Source organism: Dipodomys spectabilis, unplaced genomic scaffold (genome assembly GCF_019054845.1).
Source record: "Dipodomys spectabilis isolate Male_0828 unplaced genomic scaffold, ASM1905484v1 ptg000125l, whole genome shotgun sequence".
NCBI classification, from domain to species: Eukaryota; Metazoa; Chordata; class Mammalia; order Rodentia; family Heteromyidae; genus Dipodomys; species Dipodomys spectabilis.
In genome coordinates this window covers 9,572,551-9,594,629 of record NW_024870802.1, presented here as the reverse complement: position 1 = coordinate 9,594,629, position 22,079 = coordinate 9,572,551, and the positions used below count along the sequence as shown (strand labels likewise).

General features: G+C 42.7%; 2 protein-coding genes across 2 annotated transcripts in view; one reads left to right on the top strand and one right to left on the bottom strand.

Moving 5' to 3' along the window:
* The window catches only part of Cfap43 (cilia and flagella associated protein 43), a 74,806-nt gene extending 74,006 nt beyond the window's left edge, over positions 1-800 (bottom strand). The window contains exon 1 of the mRNA XM_042689407.1: positions 736-800. Coding sequence (XP_042545341.1) covers positions 736-800 — 65 coding nt within the window. The remainder of the gene's footprint in view (positions 1-735) is intronic.
* A 5,759-nt stretch (positions 801-6,559) lies between these two features.
* On the top strand, positions 6,560-15,357 carry Gsto1 (glutathione S-transferase omega 1). Its single transcript, XM_042689586.1, has 6 exons — positions 6,560-6,727; positions 6,871-6,979; positions 10,386-10,608; positions 11,601-11,699; positions 14,004-14,110; positions 14,889-15,357. Exons 1-6 carry the CDS (start codon positions 6,694-6,696, stop codon positions 15,040-15,042), a joined length of 726 nt encoding a protein of 241 aa, XP_042545520.1. The 5' UTR covers positions 6,560-6,693; the 3' UTR covers positions 15,043-15,357.
* Positions 15,358-22,079: the final 6,722 nt, after the last annotated feature.

Here is a 22,079-nt window from a genome sequence, read left to right as displayed (position 1 = left end):
AAATACCACCTACATCTGTGACATGAAAATAAACCCTAAGTGAGTAGATGCGAGTTAGAAGGAAGGGGAACATGGGTGCCAATGTTGCAGGCAATCGCCAAAGAGAAGAACCGGATAGGGGCTATCCCTGGGATGTGAGGCGGGCATTACAGAGCCAGGAAGAGGAAGAGCTAGGTAATCCGAGATACCCAGGCCGGGGTGGGGGTGTAGGGGTGTAGGATGAGATCTGACCATCGCGGTTCAAAGCCAGCCCCGGGCAGGAAAGTACATGATGCTCGTACTTCCAACTAACCACCCAGAAGTCGGAAGTGAAGGTGTGAAGGAGGAGCCCGGGGGGAGGGGGACAGAGCGGCCACTCGGGGAGGGGGGCAAGGGCCACCGGGGAGGGGGGCAAGGGCCACCGGGGAGCGGGACAAGGGCCACCGGGGAGGGGGACAAGAGCCACCGGGGAGGGGGGCAAGGGCCACCGGGGAGCGGGACAAGAGCCACCCGGGGAAGGGGGGCAAGGGCCACCGGGGAGGGGGGCAAGGGCCACCGGGGAGCGGGACAAGGGCCACCGAGGAGGGGGGCGCGGGTCCACAGCAGGGGAGGGGGGCAAGGGCCACCGGGGAGGGGGCAAGGGCCACCGGGGAGGGGGGCGCGGGTCCACAGCAGGGGAGAAGCAGGGGTGCGGGGGGGGGGGGGGGAGCGTGAAGTCCCAGACCCAAGTGAGAGGCCGGGCAGCGGCCGCCGCACCTCACGGACAGGGCCGAGGAGCCGCCCTGGTGGGAGGCCTCGTCTCGCTCCCGGGTTTGCGCCATACGTCGTGTTTCTTTCGGCCGGGCGGCAGGCAGCGGACGCGGGGCCCGGCTCCGGTCTGTAACGGCGTCTCCGCCGCCCCGCCAGCGTGGCTCTGGACGCCGCCGATGTTTCCTCGGGTATCCAAGAGACTGCAAGCCCGGCGCCCATTGGCTCTGCCTTTGGCCGGCACGCTGTCCGTCTCTCCCTATCGTCAAGCGGATTGGTCAACAGCTTCCAGACCTCAGCCAATGGGAGAACCGTACGCGAAGCGAAGGGCGGACTCTTCCCAACTGAGTAGTAGGTGTATTAGCCCCAGACAAGTAATTATAATATTAATAAATGTATTATAGTATTAATAAATATCTACTCAGGGCTGGTAGGAACAACCATTGTTAAACGCCATGTACGCAACATTTCACTTAAGCTTCCTTCCTGTACCCCATCAATCTCATTTTAGCCATGAGGAAAGTGAGCAGTAACTTGCCCAAGGTTACAAAGCTTCAAGGGACTTAAAATCCAGGTCCAATCTAAACCCAGAGCTCCAAGTCCTTAATTACTGTATAACCCCCTTTTCCCTCACTCCACTTCGCCCCTTTCCCCCTTCTTTTTCCCTTTTCCTCCTTTTCTCCTCCCCTCCTTCTTCTCCCTTCCCCCTTTCCCCTTTCCTTTCTTTTTCTTTTCCTTTTGTATATTTTGTATTAAATAACCTAGCTAGCTCTCAGGTTTCTAGACCCACCTCCGCCCCCTCCTGGGGTTTGAACTCAGGACCTAGGCACTATCCCTGAGCTTTTATACTTTAGGCTAGCCCTCTCTCAAGACATGAGCCCCCAGCGCCTCCAGCTACAGACACACAGACACCCACACAGACAGACACAGACAGACACACACACACACAGACACCCACCCACCCACACAGACAGACAGACAGACACACACACAGACACTCCCCCACACACAGACACAGACAGACAGACTGACACACACACACACACACACACACACACACACACACACACACACACACACACACACACACACACACACACACACACACACACACACCCTTTTAAAGAAAGATTCAGTCTGTAATTCCAGACACTGACACTTTTAGCCCCTGGGAAAGTGACTTCAATTTTGGGCAGAGGCAGGAAGTTGGAAATCATGAGGCATTAGAGCCCAGGAGCCTGGGGACCAGGAAGGTTGCAAACTTAGAAGACTAGGTAGCTGTGAGACAGAGAGAGTGGTAGCCCCAGGAGTGAAGGAAATTTTATTTCACTTCTGAATTTTATTTTGGAAGGAAACTCTTCATACTGAGAATACCAGGCAGCAACAATATCTATTTAATTGGGCACTGAAGGAAATTCTTAGGCCCAGTAAGCTCTATATCAGTGTTCTAAAAGAGTCCAACTATTTGGATGACCCGAATTTAAGTGAAAGAAAGCTCCACAAGAGCCACCACATCTGGAGTAGAGATAAAATGAGAGGCTCAGGAGGCTCAGTGAAGCCTCAGCTCACACTTAGAGCTGCTCTGATTTCCTCAGAACCCAAAGGGAGGTTGAACAAAACACATGGGTAACACTTTTGAACGCACCCTTTGCCACATCAAGGAAATGTATAGTTGCAGGAAGTGACCTAATCAAATGGTCAACTGCTTGTCTATTGCCTTTCCTCTTGTGTCCTCCTATCCATTCCCTGTTCTTTCTTCCTTATTCTCTCCTTCCTTCTACTCCACTCATTTCCTCTTCCTTTCTCTTCTCCTCCTTTCTTCAATTTTCTCCTTCCAGGCTTGCCATTGTCAAGCCAAAAAACACGTGGAAAGGTCTGGTGCTGTAGCTCAGTGGTAGAGAGATTGCCTGGAATCCACTTGAAAAAGAGGAAAAGACATTTATTTGGAGCTTTGCGTGCCAGAATAAACTAAGGGCATATTCAAACAGGTTAAGGCAAAGATAATTTTTAAGTTAAAAAATAAATTTACATCATATATTCTGAAACACTAAACCTTGGCTAGAATGATTATCCCACAAGAATGTTGTCATTCTATGGAGGACAGACAGTTGATTGACAGATGTCTTGTAGAGATGCTCTTGAATCAGGTCACAGGTGACTTCTATGCAAATCTGTAGTCTGGCAGAATATATATCTTAGGGTAGTTACCACCAGGCCATCATGTGCACAAAAACTCTTCCTTTATAACGTCTTGCCTTTATTTATTTTTTGGGTTAGGGAGGTCAAGGTGAATACAAAGGACTCCATTTTGGTTCTGACAACTTTTACACTTGTTTTATGTCATCATCTTTCCTACATTTCCTTTTTTTTTTTATTGTGAAAATACCGTACAGAGGGGTTACAATTACATGGGCAAGGTAATGAGTACATTACCTCCTCCTCCTTTGTTTCCCCTTCCCATCCCTTCCCATCTCCTACATTTCTTTTGAAAGTATTTACTGAAACTCTCTAATATATTCATCGATGGTGCTAGGCACTAGGGAAAAATAGTGAACAAAAACAAATATAATTCCTCTCTTCTTGGTGAGGCCCAAGAAGGAGGGAAATGCTTTACTTCCTCTCTAATATATTCATCGATGGTGCTAGGCACTAGGGAAAAATAGTGAACAAAAACAAATATAATTCCTCTCCTCTTGATGGGGCCCAAGAAGGAAGGAAATGCTTTACTTCATTACACAACTTTTGAATTGTAAATGAAAAAGAAGTCCAATAAAGACTGTGACTCTCAGGAAGCAGAGTGACAAAACAAAGAGTTTTATAAATAACAAACCAGCTTGGAAGATGATGAGAAATTCCAAATACGAACCCTTTATGTGATTTATTTTTTATTTTTTATTTTTTTGCAGGGGAAGTAGTACAGGTCACAGATGGGTGGACACCAAAGTGATTTATAATATTCTTGCTTTTGCAAAGGCCAGTGAATGCCTCAACCCTGTGAATCTATAGGAAAGCATAAATGATTTTTCAGAGTGTGTTGATCCGTGTCTGTTCCCCCCCCTGCCCTGTTCCCCCCCCCCTCCCCCGACCACTTCATATAGTGCATTCCTTGCTAGGCTTGATGGACAGTTAAATCAGTCAAGAAGGAAGAAAACAAATCAAAGTCAGGAGAAAGAGCTTAGCTTGGACAGTTTCAGCATTATAGGTTGTAATAGGAAGAGAGGGGATATGATGTTCTGAGTATATACATTGACATCCTCACCTACTGACAAAGATTTTTTTGGGCTAAATTTTAGCTAGCCTCTCAAATCTGAGAAGTCTAGGAGCCTAGGCCACTGTGTATACTTCCTTGAATACTTAAGTTTTTAACAAAGATTCCTGCTTAATCAGCGGGCCATTTCTATTGATACTCCCTCATTAACTTTGCTTGTTTGTGTTTTGTCCAAGCCCTCTTCCTCTTACTACAACCAGAGCATTTCCAAGCCAGCTCCAGAGAGGAATGTGAAGAGACCAGTCCTGCCCTGCTCCTGAAAGAAGTGGTTGGTAAAGGAATGTAAGTTAGGCAGGAAACTTGGGCCTCGGGGGAGTGGGGGGTGAAGGATGGGAAGTTGGGGGTGGGAGGCGTGGTGCTGGAATCAGTCCTGGCAAGGGAAAGCCAAACTTTCCCTCCATTGGAGCAAAAGAAGACTGAATATGATTTAAATTAAAAAGTAGTCTTCTGTATTTTATTTCTTGAAACATAACTTTGGGGTTTAAATGTAAAAGGAGGTCTCTGTCTGGGATTCTGGTAGTATTTCTGGCTGATTCTCATCATAAGATGACTTGCCCTCTACCTTGTTCAAGGTCATGGAAGGCAGACTGGTCTTTCTTAGTCTAGAAAAGGGCATATAGATCTTCCCAGAGAACTGACAAAGCAGGAAGGTTTATAAATATTGGAACAGAATCTGACACCTACAAATTCTTCCCCTAATTAGAAATCTTAGGAGCAGTCTTCCTGAGATGATAACCAGCGTGTCCTAACCAGCATATCTCAAACTCCTTATATCCACCCCCTCTCCACCTCCTACTGATGATCTACCTCAGGCTGGGGACATGGCTCAAGTGATAGACCATAGAGTCTTAAGTTCAAACTCTAGTACCATAAAAATAAATACATACATATCTAATCCTCAGCATGGAGTGTTAATTATCAAATACAATTGAAAACTATACATTGAAAAACTCAAGTACTATATTGAATGTTATTATTCAAAATATTGAATAATAAGTATATTGAATGCCCTTGGCTTTTTGAGTTTAGTGGGATTTTCATTTTCCCCAGTTAGTATAATGTTGGCTATAGGTTTACCATGTATACCCTTTATTATGTTCTATTCCTGCTTTCTTGAGAGCTTTTATTATGAAGGGATGTTAAATTTTGTCAAATGTTTTGTTCTGGATCTATTGAAATGATCATGAGACTTTTGTCCTTTAAGTGTTGTATTATGTTCATTTCTTTCCATGTGTTGAACCATCCTTGTACTCATGGAATGACACCCACTTGATCATGGTGTATGATGTTTTTTGCGGGTGTACCAGTCCTGGGGCTTGAAGTCAGGGCACTGTCTCTGAGCTTCTTTTGCTCAAGGCTAGTGCTTTCTGGTTTGAGCCACAGCTCCACTTCTGGCTTTTATTTGGGGGTGGGGGGATAGTTTATTGGAGATAAAAAAATCTCATGGATTTTCTTGCTTAGGCTGGCTTTGAACTGTGATCCTCAGATCTCAGCCTCCTGAGTAGCTAGGATACAGGCATGAGCCCCTGGTGCTTGGCCTGATCTGAAATTGTTATTATGGCCAATTGTGGATATACTGGCCAAGCTTACATTTGTAAGCTTATTTAAATGAAGCCATTGATGTATTACAAGTCTCCTAAGAAGCTTATTTCCTAAAAAGAGTTAAGCAAGGCCCATGTTTTTAAAAACAACAAACAATTTCTTTCATTTCGTATCCATTTGTTGCCTATTTACTAAGCTAAACTGAAAGAAATACTACTACTACTATTACTACTAATATAACACTTATTCTATGCCAAGTAATAGTCAAATGCTTCTATATATTAACTAATTTAATCTTTTCTCAAACTCTAAGGGAGGGAGGGACTGGGAGAGGGACCGGGACAGGGACCGGGAGAGAGAGAACATATTAGAAAAATGATGGAAGCAAAAGGACTGGGGGTAATGGCAAACAACAAAACACGGAGAAACAGACAAACAAAAATCCAATTGATGATTGATAGATTTTTGAAAGCAGCACCACCATTATGAGGTTAAAATGTACTTTGCTATGGTTAGAAATGTGTCCTGACAGAAAAAAGAAACAGCAAGCCAGGATGGGAACAGGAGCCCTTGAAATGTTCACAGGTCCCGTGAAGTCTGGGAAGGGCATTGCCACCAGCCCACGCAAAGTCCTGTTATCTATCTATGCAGGCAGTCTGTTGATGTGTTAGGGAGATCGGGGCTGGGGCCGGGTAGTCTGGAGACCACCTTCCATGGGGGGAGGGGGGAGATCGTTGGGTGGGTCTGAATTTCTTTTGTGCATTTCCTTCAGGACCACTTTCCCTGGGCCAGCAGGAGGCCCAGGCACGACCGTCCCCTGTGGTGTCTCAAGGGCTGTCCCACAAAGCCTTGGAGGGCGTGACTCCATTGCGGGGGGGTGGGAGTGGGGGAGGAGGGTGGGGTCCTCCACGCCCACGCCGTGGCCAGTCCCGCGCTCAGGTTTGCCGCGCTGCCCTGGTTCTGGGGACAGCGAGTGGTGCGCGCGCGCGCGTTCTCTTTAAGCGCTGGGACCACATTTTGGGTGGAGCTGGCAGCAGCCCCGGACGGAACTCCGGAGTGACTTTCGGAGGAGGGAGACTCCCAGATACCGGGAGAGGGAGCAGCGGCGACTGCCATCCTAGAATCGCGGGCGGCTGCTGCGTGCTTGCTGCGCAGAGATGTCCGCGGCGTCAGCGCGGAGCCAGGGGAAGGGTGAGGCCTGCGCCCAGCACCGGGACGGGTGGTCCCGGTGTCCCGAGGCCTCTCTAGTGGGGAACCGGGCTGTTGAGGGCTCCGGGGAGTGGGGGGAAGTCACCCCCTTCCCCGATCGTCACCTGTTCTCTTCTCCCTGGCAGGCAGCGCGCCCCCGGGGCCTGTCCCCAATGGCAAGATCCGCCTGTACAGCATGCGTTTCTGCCCGTACGCTCAGAGGATCCTGCTGGTCCTGCAGGCCCGGGGAATCGGGTGAGGACTGAGCGGTGGGACCCCTCCCTCCACCCCAAGCCGTCAGTCAGCCTGGGCAGTGGGCTGGGATCTCGCAATAGGGCCCTTGGAAGTTGGGGTTGTTTGCTTTGTTTGTAGGAGAAGTGTCTCAGCCCTGTGTGGGAAACAGCAAGTTACACATCCGCAGACTCCAGCAGACTACGACAGACAGGGTGTTTTAGATTACCCAACCATTTGGGGGAAGGAGGAGGGAGGTTGTTTTTGCCTTATTAATGTCGGTTCTGAACTAGAGGCCTGGGCTTTTGTGCTCAAGGCTATAGCACTCTACCACTTGAGCCACAGTTCCACTTCCTGTCCAACCTTTTATGAATTAGAAATCAACTGACGTTGGGAGGAAAGTTAGTGACTGGCTCAAGATCACTCTTGGGTTAAGACCACCAGTGATAGTTATCCCAGTGGCTTCTCTGTTCTTCTCTGCTGTTGCTTTGTGGGTGTATGGCCTGTCCTAAGTGTAGACTCTCAGTAGAGTTGGGACGTAATCCTCCTGGCAGTGTACCCAGTTGTCCTGTGCACTTCCTGGCAGATGGGCTTGTTGCATTAGTTACATGAAAGGTGTCTGTGTTTAGAAAGTTGTCTGTCGGAAAACCCCATTATTGGAAATTGTTGAACAGTGGGTTACCCACACTGGCTTTTCCTTGGCTTTTCTCTGATATCCAGGATCCAATGGAACCACTTCCCTTCCTCATGACCCTGGGAATCTGAGATACTAGTGGTCGTAGAAGGCTCTGTAGAAGTTTCAAATATCCCATTCTTAGGGAATTTTCTATGTGCTTAGAGTGGAGGAGACTAATTTTAGCCTTCTAAAGAGAGAAGTATGCAGTCATTTCTTTTCTCTAAATGCAAGATGCAGTCAAGGCTTCACTGACTTGCATCTCACTTGGATGGAAGTATGCTTCTGAATGTATATAAAACATTCACTGCCTAGTAATGTGTATCTAAAGCAGTTTTCTTAGTTGTGGGGCTTGCACTGGGACCTGGGAGGTCTCTGAGCCTCTTTGTGCTCAAGGCTAGTGATAGGATAAATTAGACTTTGCAAGAGAACCATGCAGACATCTAGGTACAGAGAACAAAGGATGGTTTATTGCTGGGAAAGGGGGCTGGCAGGACCCCTTCTCAAAAGGGAGAAGTGAGAAGAAGCACCAGCTATAGTCTGAGGTGACATATAACTTCGGAGGCCTAGGGACTTCATAGTGGACTAGGATTTATGGCTGATGTGCAAATAGTAGATAAGGGGCCCTGCAACTGCTCAGACCTGAAGGTCACTCTAAAGGGCTCTTGTTGCTCTACCTGCCCCAGAGAAGTACCATCCCAAGGTAAAGGGGGTTGAAGGCTGATTATTTACTGCTTGTACTAAATGGGCCTAGTATTGCCTAGGAAGGGAGCTAAGCTGTGGAGAGGGGAAGGAGTGTGCTAAGCTATGGGAAGGGAGCTCATTTCGCCAACAGCTAGTGCTCTACCACTTGAGCCACAGCCACTTTCAGGTTTTGAGTGGTTACCTGGAATGAGTCTCATGGGGGAGTTTTCTGCCTGGGCTGGCTTTGAATGGCAATCCTTAGAACTCAGACTCCTGAGTAGCTATGATTAGAGGCTGTGAGCCACCAGCACCTGAAAAACACTAAGATTTGTGGCATTAGTCAAAACTGATATTGCAATGAGAAGAAATTCAAATAGGATTTTTGTTTTCAAAAGACATTTCTTATACTCATGAAATGACAAAGTCCAGGAGTAGGGCAGGGCTGGAGTCAGAGGTACAAAGTCCTAGGTTATGTCCCTCTCTCTGGATCTCTAGGTTGAAGTTACCAGTCTCACTTGGACAGTCTTTTAAAGGAAAATAGAATTTATATTACCACAACCATGTGGAGGGCTCCTGTGGGGGAAATAGTACCTTTCAGATAATGGCAGTCCTTCTATGTTCATGGATCAGTTTTAACTTTGAAACTCAGAACACCTTGGTGGATGAAGTACTATAAGTTTACTACATGTTGTAACCTAGCCAAGCAGTTTTCTGAACATGGTGTGTCTTTTAGCTCTTTGGAGCAGGTATGCTGGTCACTGGCTCCCAATGCTAAACTGCATCAAAATGTGTACTGAGAGGCTTTGATTGAAAAACTCCACAAACTACATTCAGTTTTCAGGCTATAAATTTTCAGAAATGTTGATCATTTGGCAGGGGGAGGTCTTGTGGGGTTTTTTTTTGTGGTTATTTTTTCTTTTTTTTTTGTAGTGGCTGGGTTGTATCTAGTATTCAAACTGGCTAGCCATTTGTTTCCAGGAGGGATTATGTATTTAAATTCTCAAAGTAAATGTCATAGCTACCATTGTAGATGAGAAATAGGAAAGACCAGGTGTCGGTATAGATTACACTTAAGGAATCTGTTCCATTGGACATTATTCCAGCTTGGGCAATTTTACAGCTTCAATTTAAGAATTATGTAACACTCTTGATTTCCTGTGTAATCATCCAGGAAAGATACAGGAAGATATAATTACAGTTGAAACATAGCCTAACTTCAGTTGTTTTTTTTTTTTCCTTTTTTCTTTTTTGGCTTACTTTGTAATTTTTTTTAAAAAAAATTATGCAACACTTAAAGAACACATCAACACTTAAGGATTTAATTTGAAACTATTTTGTGAATGGCTTTTTGAAAAAAATATTTTCTTACTATCCTTATGAAAATCTGGGCTTTTTAAAAGTCATATTCTCAAAGTGAATCAAATTGAAATAAATTTCACATTGATGTTCATATAGTGGGTAAAATTCATGTTGCTTCATATGAAGAGCTTATGAGATAATAGCACTCTTGTGTTCAATACAGCAGTATTCACAATAGTGTAATGTCACTATCCATTGGTGTTAAAGAAACATACTATTTCCTCTATAAAAAGCAAGAAATTCTGTAATATGTGGCAACATATATGGACTTTGAGGACATTATGCTAGGTGAAACAATCACACTTGAAATATAAATGTGGCACGATACTAGAGGTATCTAAAATAGTCAAATTCTTAAAATAGAAAACTAATATCGAGAGAAGCAAGGCAGAGATTAATTGAGTGGATGATTTCTTCAGAAGTTCAGGCAGTGGACTGGGCATGGTGGTATACACTTATAATCTCAGCACTCAGGAGATGGAGGCAGGAGAATTTTGAATCCATGGCCAGCCTAGACTGCATAGCAAGACCTCCTCTCATAACTACAGAAAAAAAGTACATATCACCCAATGTGGAAGAAATAACTATATTGTCAAAGCTCATAGAACTCATAAACTTTATAGACCACGATAAAAAAATCATATACTTTCATATAAATCTTTGATTCACAAAATACAGAAAAAAAGAGATGATTCTCTTGTATGTGCCTTTTAGGCATGAAGTCATCAATATCAACCTGAAAAATAAGCCTGAATGGTTCTTCACGAAGAGTCCTCTTGGTCTGGTGCCAGTTCTGGAAACCAGTCAGGGTCAATTGATCTATGAGTCTAACATCATTTGTGAGTACCTGGATGAGGCATTTCCTGGGAAGAAGCTGTTGCCAGAAGACCCGTATGAGAAAGCATGCCAAAAGATGACTCTTGAGTTATTTTCCAAGGTATATGTGTGTGTGCGTATGTAAGAAATGTCACTCCTATTTGAAAAAGTGTTTTTTTTTTTTTTTTTTTAAATCTTCCTGCCTCATCTTTTGCTAGGAGAAAAGTCTTGGCCTGATTATCAACAAGGCATAGTTGATATGTCTGTTCTAGTACTGCTGTCTTCCAAGAGCTTGCTGGAGCCGGTCAGTGCTCTAGATCTGTGTTCTCAGATGTGGTAATTTTATATAAATATTCTATATGTAATGTATAATATATAATAAGTATGTAATAAATAATTATGCTATGATATATAATTGGATGTTTGAAAAATGAAGCTTATGTAAACATACATTATAAGGGGAAGCAGAAACTACTACAGGGAAAGTGGAGCAGTACTTAAGCTGGGGTAAGAAACTAGACAAAGATGGAAATGTGCATAGAAGGGCTGCTTGCAAACCTTCAGTTCCATTGAAGGCAAACCATACTGACATGGATGGGTTTTACAAGTACCTGTGAACTTAAGATGGAATGAATGGTCTTCTCTTACAAGGTGATCTCAAAGAACTATCAGAACACAAAACCACCTCCACCACAGTGATGATGGCGGATGATGGTTAGGTGATTTAATAATCATCTGACAGCACATCTGTCAGGTCTTCAGGTAGTCAGTCCCTTTTAAATAGTCCTTCTGTATCCTCTTCAAGGCAGAATTCAGAAAAATTCCCAATCACCCTTTGCAGCTGGGTCCAGGCCTGTGACCTGGGCTTTTGTCATAGCTATTCATTCCCTCAGTGTGTAATTAAGAAACTTTTTGGCTTAAAGATTCCAGTGACTTCTGTTACCACATCTTAGTTCTAAAAGCATTCCATGTCTTCTGTGAATACAGGGGACTGGGTGCACCCTGCACTTTGGCAAAAGCTTCATGCCAGTGCTACTAGGGTTCTGTCATGTTTCAGTGGAAGTGAGCTGATGTCAGCCTCAAACTACTATATTATGATATTATTCTTTCTAGGTACCATCTTTGATAGTAAGCTTTGTTAGAGGGCAAAATAAAGAAGACTGCTCTGGCCTAAAAGAAGAATTGCGGAAAGAATTCAGCAAGTTAGATGAGGTAAAGTTTTCTGTCCCAGTTTTCATCACAGTAAATGATTTATGTTGACTTACTTTCTTCATCTTCCCATTTCCCAAGTTACTTTATGGCAGTTAAAATTCCTAATGTCTGGGTGTGGTGGCATATGCATGTAATCTCAGGTACTTGAGAGGCACAAGTAAGAGGAGGTCAGAGGCTGCCTGGGCAAAAAAGCAAAACCCTATCTGAAAAATAAAGCAAAAAGGGCTGAGATGTGAGTCAAGTGGTTATAGCACCTGTCTAGCAAGTGCAAGCTATCACTATTAAAAACTAAAAAAAATAAGCAATGCCAAACAAAATTTGGACTTACAATAGATTGTTATGAGCCATTCTGCTTATGACACAAATTAGAAGACTTGGAAGAACTCTATCATGAGCTTGTTTGTATTTATTTTTATTTTGAGATGAGGTTTTGCTGGGGAATTCAAGCAGGCCTCAAACTCTTGATCCTCCTGCCTTAGCCAGTGCTGGGATACTGTTGTGCACCAACATGCACAGAGCATAGCCTTGTCTTAAAATCTGGTTGCATTACTTAAAATAATGACAAATGAAAATATTATCTACAAAAAAAAAAAAAGAAAATATTATCTACACTTCCACAACTGGTCACCTGTTGAATTTGTTTGGTATCTACTATAGCTATGACCTTTTCCCCTTTAATCCAGATATGGTGTTATTGGTATTTGGGGTGTTGAACTATCCTAAGGTTACTGGCATAAAACCTACTTAATCTCAGTGGACTTTTATATGTATTATAGAATTAGTTAATAGTTAAACGATTTCTGAGTGTTTTCCTAAATGAAACCAACACACAATTTCCTGTTCCGATAGCAGCTATTTGTTTTGCATCAAGGATTACCTAATTTCTTAAATGAGTTGGACAAGTTCCCTTATTTTTTGAATCTCCATTTGATAGCGATTGGCTGTTTCTGTAAAACAGTCAATGCTGGTGTCTTTTGCAGATTTTTCATTACCAGTTCAATTTCTTTACTGGTAACTTGATTTTTTTTGTTCTGGGGGGAAGGTTGTATTTCTTCTTGAATCAACTTTGGTAACATATTTTTTTCTCCTGGACAGTATGGTATCTAGAAAGTAAGATGCACACATATTCTTCCAATGGTAATAAGTTTAGTAGCAGACAGAAAGCCATTAGTCCTGCACTTATACACAACCAATCTCCAATGCAGAATGTTCCATGGGCCCCGAGGAAAACTATGGAGGTGATGCTTGATGGTCTTCTCCTTCTCTCTTCTCTTTAAGCATTTTTGGGTTCTCTTAATAAAAATATATTTTGGTAATGCATCTGCAAGAAACTGAAGAATTTGTAATTGCTCTGCAGTATTTTCCAAATCACTGTGAGTCAGTGCTTTCTTTTCAACTGTCAGATCTGCAGGAATGGGTGGCTACATATTAAAGAGATCCATGTGCTTACCTATGAACACCAGAACCTCCCGGTTGACGCTGGATAGTTTTTCATGATGACTCAGATATGGACCAGGGCAGTGACACTAGCTGCTGCTATCCACACTTGTCCTTGGCCATAGCCAGGTCCTCAATCTTCTTCTTCCCCCACACTTGTCATTTTTCTTATTGATTCCCAGGAATTCTTTGTATATTTGGTCCTTTGTATCTTACTTGTCCTTTGTTGCTTATTTATCTTTGTCAATTTCCTTGTTTGTCTATTTGTCAGTCATGGGGCCTGAGCACTGTCCTTCAGCTCTTTAGCTCAAGGCAAGCACTCTACCACTTGAGCCACAGTGCCACTTCTGGTTTTCTGGTGTTTTACTGGAGATAAGAGTTTTGTTTTTGCCAGTCATGGGGCCTGAACTCTGGGCCTGGGACTGTCCCTCAGCTCTTCAGCTCAAGGCTAGAGCTCTACCACTTGAGCCACGGCGCCACTTCTGGCTTTTTCTGCTTATGTGGTGCTGAGGAATTGAACCCAGGGCCTCATGCATGCAAGGCAAGCACTCTACCACTGAGCCACCTTCCCAGCCCACTTCTAGCTTTTTCTGCTTATGTAGTACTGAGGAACTGAACCCAGGGCTTCATGAATGCTAGGCAAGCACTCTACCATTAAGCCACATTCCCAGCCCCTTAGTTTATTTCTATTTATTTACTTTATGTTAGTCAAACAGGTTCTGAAGCTGTTTACAATCAACTAGACAAAAGTCCAACTTGAATATGTAAGGATAAAAGCTTTTGCTTATTCCTGTTCTATTAATTGGTTTTCATCATTTCTAACAGTGATTCTTATTACATGCACAAGTTCTGTTGTTTAATGTTCAGGTCCTGATTAACAAGAAGACAACTTTCTTTGGTGGAAATTCTATCTCCATGATTGACTACCTCATTTGGCCCTGGTTTGAACGCCTGGAACCACTGGAACTAACCGAGTAAGACCTCTGAATATTTTTGTGCATAATTTAGGACAATAGGCATGCTACTGTATATTAAATTTTTTTTCTGGAGAAAATTGGCATGAATGAAGATAAGCAGATTGGAGAGTCCTGGGCTATCCAGGGCACCATATTCCTCTATTCACTACATCTCTTCCTCCCTGGAGGGGATTTCTGTGACATGGATTAAAATGTTTTAAGATTTACTCCTTCTACTGGTTACAAATTTATAATGCTAAACATTTTTCTCTAAGTTTCTTGTTATAGAATTCTATGAACAGGATCACTTCCCATCTACTAGTAAGATTTCCCAGGTCATTTTTGAAAGCTCTGTATTTTAAGTTTGGCAGCTAGTCATCTTGGCTTACTTCCTTTTTCTGTAAAAAAAAAAAATCAGTCTCACAATTTGCACAATTTTGGTCCCCTCCCCCCACTTACTCAGCAGCTCAGGCTGGCCTCAAACTCACAAGCTCCCTTCCTCAGCTTCCTGAACGCTGGGGTAATACAGGCCTGCATTATCATACCCAGTGGGACAGTACTAACTGAAGCAAGTCACTTATCTCACCTTTGATCCCTCTTCTGTAAAACAAATATCTCTATACCTTTCAAATGCAATATTCTATGATTACATGCATATTTTAAAGAAATATTTAAAAAGTAACCCTTTTAAAAAGTTAGGAAAAACAATGAAAACCAGTGATACGATGATCCGTGGGAGACTTCGCAATGCCATTCTAGTTAATGTAGCTTACAACTGTAATTCTTCCTCCTACAGATGTGTCTCCCACACTCCCAAACTGAAGCTGTGGATGACAGCCACGAGGAAAGATCCCATAGTAACAACCTTCTTCATTGACCCGAAGAGCTATCGAAGCTTCTTCAATCTCTATTTACAGAACAGCATTGAGGCCTGCGACTATGGACTCTGAATTCAGGGCACAGGATTCATTGTGAAGCTATGTCTGATAGTTTCTATCACTGACAGGAATACTGATTTCAGGACTTGATTTCATTTCACCAAGTAGTCTCAATCTCATTGGCTCATCTCTGATTTGATATCCTGGCTTAACAGGGACTCCACAGGTTACTCAAATAACTTTTTAGGTTTTATAGTTTTTGCTGTAACACCCCTACCCCAACATCTCTGCTAAGACCTAGACTCTATTCTAGATGGCTAACTTCTTACAGAAAATACTCACTGTGATATTTTGTGTGATCATTCCAGGAAATTAATGTTCTCTCAAGTTGTGTTTTGTTGTTTTCTCTTCTGGCTTTTGAATTGGGAAACTATCAAGTGAATCGCACCCTTTGAAGAGCAGGTCGAAATCTCCTTAAAACTTGGTGGCTAGTGATCTACGGTTTGGTATCCCAGCCTCCAATCTCATAATCACTTCATATCTTTCCTTCAAATCTCATGCCAGGCACATTAGTTATCTCTTCTAGATAGTTAAATACTGCGGAGAACAACCACATTCGCTATATAAGGCTGGATTAAAAAAAAATCGGTAATAGCTCAGTGAGAAATATATATATATATATATATATATATGTATGTATGTATATGTATATGTATATATTAGATCACCTCCACCAAGAGAAGGTAGGTCAGAAAGGCTCTTTTCTGATGCGACAGATCCCAAGGTTAGGCGAGGCCTTCGGATGTAGGTAGAAAGTTCTAGAGAACATATCCAAGATGCCATCCGCCAGGTTCAGAGTTTAGAGAATCACACATAGTGATGAGAGTCTGGCTTCCTGGATTTCCAGGGAGGATCAACGTAGCATGATTATTTCTTCAGCGTGCATAACAATCGCCGAAGGCTGGGCCCCAATGCGTGGCTGATTTAGGGGACACCCCCACCCCCACCCGGAATCCTTGGTGATGTGCACGCCTCACCCTGGAGGCAGCCAAGAACCGGTTGACTTCACAAACGGCTTCGTTTGCCCATCCCTGGCTATCCCTCGATGCCCCGGCTTCCCTGGCGAGCCCGTCTGTGAGGCCGTCCGCCCGCCAGCCCCCGGCGGCTCCCGCCGGACTTCCGATTGGGTGCGGGGTCCCGGTGAGGCGGGACCACCGCCAACCCTTACCCACCTCCCTCGTTCTTCCGCTTTCTCGCCATTGACTCAGGCTCGGACTCAGCACTTCGATACACCGGAGCTGTAACGCGGCTGCCCATTGGCTCCACTCTGCGCAAGCGCTTCCAAACGCCTTGGGGATTGGTTGAAGCTCAGGTCGCTGTGGCCAGTTGCCGGGTAGGATGGAGGGTGGTGGTGGATCAGGCCCCGCCCCACCCTTCCCGGCCCCGCCTCCCTCTGTTGCCCCCACCCTCCACTTCCTTGTAAAGGTTCTAAGTGTCCAGACCCTTGGGAGTTCTCCCCGGGACGTCTCTTCTGTCACCTCGGCTGAATGGATCAGTGTGCCCTTGTACTGTATTGGGAGGTGGAAAAGAGGACTCTAAGGTTAATTCTGACTTTGGGGGAAGTTCATGAAGTCTTGACTTTTGCATTCTAATTTTTACATTTGAAGACAAAGCCCCAATCTTTAACCTAAGTTTCATCTAATAATTTAACATTAAAACAAAACAAATCTAGGGGAGTGTGATTCAAATGGTAGAACGTTTGCCTAGCAAGCTTGAGGCCCTAAATTCAGTCTCCAACACAGCCAAGGAGGGGGGTAGGGGGGAGGTGGTGGGAAACCAAATGGAAACCAAGTCAAACCAATACAAGGGGCTGGGATGTAGCTCGCTGGTTTGAAAAAGAGCAATAACCCAACACTGGGGGGGGGGGGGGAAGGCGGGGGGGGGGGGGGAGGAGAGTTCCTAGAAAGAAAAGGAGAATGGCTACCATATTAATAAAGAACAGGCCTTTAAACTGAAACAAGTCTTTTAACTCAAATTGTTTTAATTTTTCTGATTTGTCTGTGGACAGTCAAGAACCCATCCCTCAGGTCATCAGTTATTGGGGTCCCCATGGGGTACTTCCAGCTCCACCACATGATTAGGGCACAGGCGGCGAGGGGAAGTTGATCTGCTGGAATGTCTTTTCTTTTTGAAGACTGAAAGTCTAACCTGCTGCATTTGTAGTAAAATTAAAAGCTAGTGTTGAACATTTACTAGGTGACTGCCAGACACGTACCAGTTGCTTCTCATCTGGGTCTGAATGAAAACTTCCAACACTATGTGATGTACTGGAACTATTACCACCAAATCATAGTATAGGACATCAGGGCAGAGAGTTTTTATAATTTCTGCAAAGCTGCCCAGCTATTAAATGTTGAGCGAAGCTTCAAATGTATTCCTGCTCTGAATAAGAAAGCTGTGGCCCAGATTATTATTCAACAAATCTTAGTAATTGAAGATTAATCAGCACAGTACAGCATAGTCCTCCTCATGACAAAATAGTTGAAAAAAAGAATTTCATCTGTACTGAAGAAATATAGGCTTTCCTTGTCATTATTTCCTAATCCATACGAGAATTATTTACTAGCATTCAAATTGTATTAGGTATTGCAAGTAATCTAGAGATCATTTAATATATATGGGAGGATACCCTTAGGTTGCAAATGCTACACTATTTCTATTAAGGTTTTTATTAGCATACATTAATTGTCCAAGAGATTTATTGTGACATTTCCCTTCATGCATGCAATGCACCTCAAGCAAAATCAGTCTCCTTTTCACACACTCCCTCATCCCTTCTCCCTTTCTCTTTCTTCCTTTCTTTTTCTTTCCTTCCTTCCTCCTTATCTTCCTTCCTCTCATTTTCTTCCTTTATTTCTTCCCTTCCTCCTTTCCTTCTTTTTTCTTTCTTTCTCTCTTTCCTTCTTTCCTTCCCTTCCTTCCTTTCTCTCTCTTTCTTTCTTTCTTCTTTCTCTCTTTCTTTTCTTTCTTTCTCTCTCTTTTTCTTTCTTTCTTTTCTCTCTCTCTCTCTCTCTCTCTCTTTCTCCCCCCCTCCTTCCTTCCTTTCTTTCGTCATTGGGCCTGGGAACTGTCCCTAAGGTCTTTTGCTCAGGGCTAGCACTTCCAGCCACAGCACTGCTTCTGGTTTTCTGGTGGTTGCTTGGAAATACAAGTCTCATGAACTTTCCTGCTGGGTCTGGCTTTGAATCACGATCTTCAGATCTCAGCTTCCTGAGTAGCTAGGATTACAGTTCCTTCTCCTTTTCTTAAAATAATTCCAACAAGTTTCCTAGTTCTATTTTCCTATACATTGCTATATATACCATTTTACATTCATGGAGTTGGGTGTACAAAGGGAGTCCTTGAACCAATTCTGAACCAGATGGCTGTATCCCCCTTTTTCTAACCATATCACTATTTTTTCGGTGGGGAGGGGAGGGTCGGTCGTGGGGTTTGAACTCTAGGCCTGGGTACTGTCCCTCAACTCTTCAGCTCAAGGCAAGCACCACTTCCATTTTCCTGAGTGGTTTATTGGAGATAAGAGTCCTCACTGACTTTCCTGCCTGGGCTGTCTTTGAACTGCGATCCTCAGATCTAGGATTACAGGTGTGAGCTCCTGGTGCCTGGTTTGACCATATCACTATTAAGCCTGGAAATTAACAGGAATTATTGATGCTGCTTTTCTAAACTGTGTATTTTATTTGATTTTTATTAATATTTGACTTTGCAGTGTCAGGAGTCTTAACATTTTGCCTTTGTTTATCCATATTCAATTGTATAGACTTTTTTTTTGATCTTTGATTCTTCAAGTAGTAAATAGAAATGGGGGTAGGAAAACAGAAATAAGTACTTTAAATGAAACTTTTCTTTGACCCTAGTGGAAAATTGAAATTCCTTCCTCTGGTGATTTTAGAAATTTTATTTAATATGTCTCCCAAACATTTTCATTAAAATGCAAGATTCCCTATGATCTTCAATTGCCGGAAACAAGTCCTAAAAACAGACTTATTTGAGAATGGAGCATACACCTCCCCATTTATAGTATTCTTTAAATTCAGTGAGCAAAAAAAAAAAAAAAAGTTCAGTGAGCAATAAACAGAACACCCACAAATATAATCTTCGAAATAAAGTGGGTTTCTGAAATATTGTCTGATGTAATCAAGGAAAAATTGCAAATAGAAATTTCATTTCTTCTCCTCAACACAAACTTACATAAATGCAGAAAGAAATTACTCTTGTGGTGGGACTGTTTTCCTAAAAAGCTTAGGGCACTAATCACCCAGAACTAAGACCTCTATATTTTCAAAATAGATCCGATTGTAATTCAAGTGACTGGAAACTGACTGATTTGGACTAGTCTCACATGACCTTATTAGAATTTTTGTGCTTGAGCAGGTCAGTATAATAGAGGTATAAACATGAAATAATAACACTGAAGGAAAGTTTGTAAAGAGGATTTTAGAAGTACCTCTTGGGCCTTCGAAGGGAAATAGGGATGAGCTTAAAAGGTCATCATTAAAATCTTGCTAGGGAAACCTTAGCATTCAGTGATAAGCTGTGAAACCACATTACTGAAATGTAGCCTGCAGCATTCAGCTGGCATTTAGCCGGGAACTGGTGGAATCAGTATTTTGAATTGAATTTTATCTAATATGCTTGGTGAAGCTGAACAGCAGTGTGTTTCATAGATCGAAAATGAGAATTCACTAGGCTATTAAAAACATGTCTCAATTCACTAGTGGTATTCATCAGTTTTGAGGTACACTGAGTTTTTACTATGCTGATGATACCTGAATTATTTTCTTCTGTACTTACAATGAACCCATCAAATAGGTTGTCACTTTACAGAGGAGGAAAACAAAGGTCAGAGAGGTTTAATTTTTGCCTCAGTGACAAAACCAGGTTGCGAAATTAGCCCATCTCTTATCTTTTTTCTAATGTCACCAAATAGACTTGTGTTCTAGAACTTGACTTCTCAACATTCAGATTAACTTGTTATTTTGAGACAAGATCTCACTGTCCAAACAGGTCCTCACAAATATAAAACTTTTTTATGTATATATTGTTTTGTGCTGGTACTGGGGCTTGAACTCAGAGCCTCACACTCTCTTGGTTAGCTTTTCTTTTTTTCCTCAAAGTTGATGCCCTAACATTTGGGCCACCCCTTTACTTCTAGCTTTTTGCTACTTAATTGGAGAGAAGAGTCTTATGGATTTTTTGGGCCAGGATTGGCTTTGAACTGGGATCCTCAAATGTCAGCCTCCTGAGTAGTTAGGACTACAGGCATGAACCACCAGTGTGCCTGGCAGTTTTTATTTTTTTAAATGGTTGGGAAAAAAAAAACATCAAAATACAAATCATAACTGTGACATGAAAATTATCAGGAATTCTTGGGAAATAGAGGCTAATGTAAATGATAAACTTTGTCCATTAATGTGTACAATGTTTGGTGATTGTTAACAAAGATAGCAATCTGCGTTGAGGGTGTAGGGGCATGTGGGAAGTCTCTGTATATTCTGCTCAATGTTGCTGTGAACCTAAAGCTGTCTAACAGGCTATTAAAATATATACAAAATTCAAATTCAGTGTCCATAAATAAAGTTTTACTGTCACACAGTGACATCCATTTCTTCGTATTGGACCCATGGCTATTTTTACCCTATAAGGGTAGAACTGAGCAGTTAAGACCAAGAGGCTTGAAAAGACAGGAATTTTTCTAGCTGGAGAAAACTTCTGATCTTCAGTCCATCGTATCTGGTGGATGACTGTGACCCTGGAGTCAGACTTCAAAGTTCCTAATCCTCCTGCTTCTTCCTTCTAGGTTGTGAGATAAACATGCTTAATCTTTTTTATTGTTGCTGTTGCTGTTGCTGTTGGCTTGAACTCAGGGCGGCTCTGTCCCTGAGCCTCTTTTGCTCAAGGATAAGTAACGTTCTACCACTTTGAGCCACAGCGCCACTTCCGGGTTTTGAGTGGTTAATTGGAGATAAGAGTCTCATGGGGACTTTTCTTTCTGCTTGGGCTGGCGTCAAACCACAATCCTCAGATCTCAGCCTCCTGAATAGTTAGGATTACAGGTGTGAGCCACTGGTGTCTGGATCATCTTTTAAAGCGGGGATAGTAAGTGATTATTTGCAGTACCATTTTACACATAAAGCATCAAATATATGTTAAGTAATACTTTATTGTCATCTTGAGATTCTGCTTTCCTTTAAAGACCTTCCTTTTTAGAATCTGGATATTTTTTTTACAGCTACTTAAATTTGCTTTACTTATGTGTAGGACACATTTGGCTTCCCAGATTCCCTCTCTTTATCTACCAGGAGTTCTAACATGACATGGTTAGGTTCCTTGCTTCTATTTTGCCATTCAGTTTGTTCTTCTCAGTATTAGCTCCAGGGTAGTAGTAGTTAGTTATAGCCTTAGCTTTCAAAATGAAACATGCCAGTATAGCAAGTCAAGAACTGATTTGCCTTTTCCAACACCTAATTTGGCTTTGCAAACTGCCACCGATGCATTTTTAGGCATCTGTGCCATTAGCCAGACGTTTCCATTATTCCCCAATTCATATGAAGCAACCCCAAGTTCTGTATTGTTATCTCAGCTTATCGCACATGAAACCACTAAATGACTTTGTGAAAAATGTAATCGAGTCACTGTTGTATGTTTTCTTTTTTTAAGATTCTTATACTGAAGGGGGAAAAACCCCCACAAAACATTAAGACTATTAACCAAGGCCAAAAGGTGCCCATTCATAAACCCCATAACAAGCCTCCATTGTTTTAATAAAAGATATTTAAATTCAGCTAACCACTTTTTTTTTTTTTTATTATTTTATTTTTTTATTGTAAAGCTACTATACAGAGGGTCACAGTTACATGAGTGAGGTTATGAGTACACTTCCTCTTGAACATTGTTACCCCCTCCATTGTTTTCCCCCTACCATCCCCTCCCTCCCTCCCTTCCCCGAGGTTCTTTTTTTTTTTTTTTTTGATTGTGATTAAATGATTACATAATTTCAAAGTCACAAGTTCATTCTAACTTCCCTGGAGCAAATTGTCTACCACAGT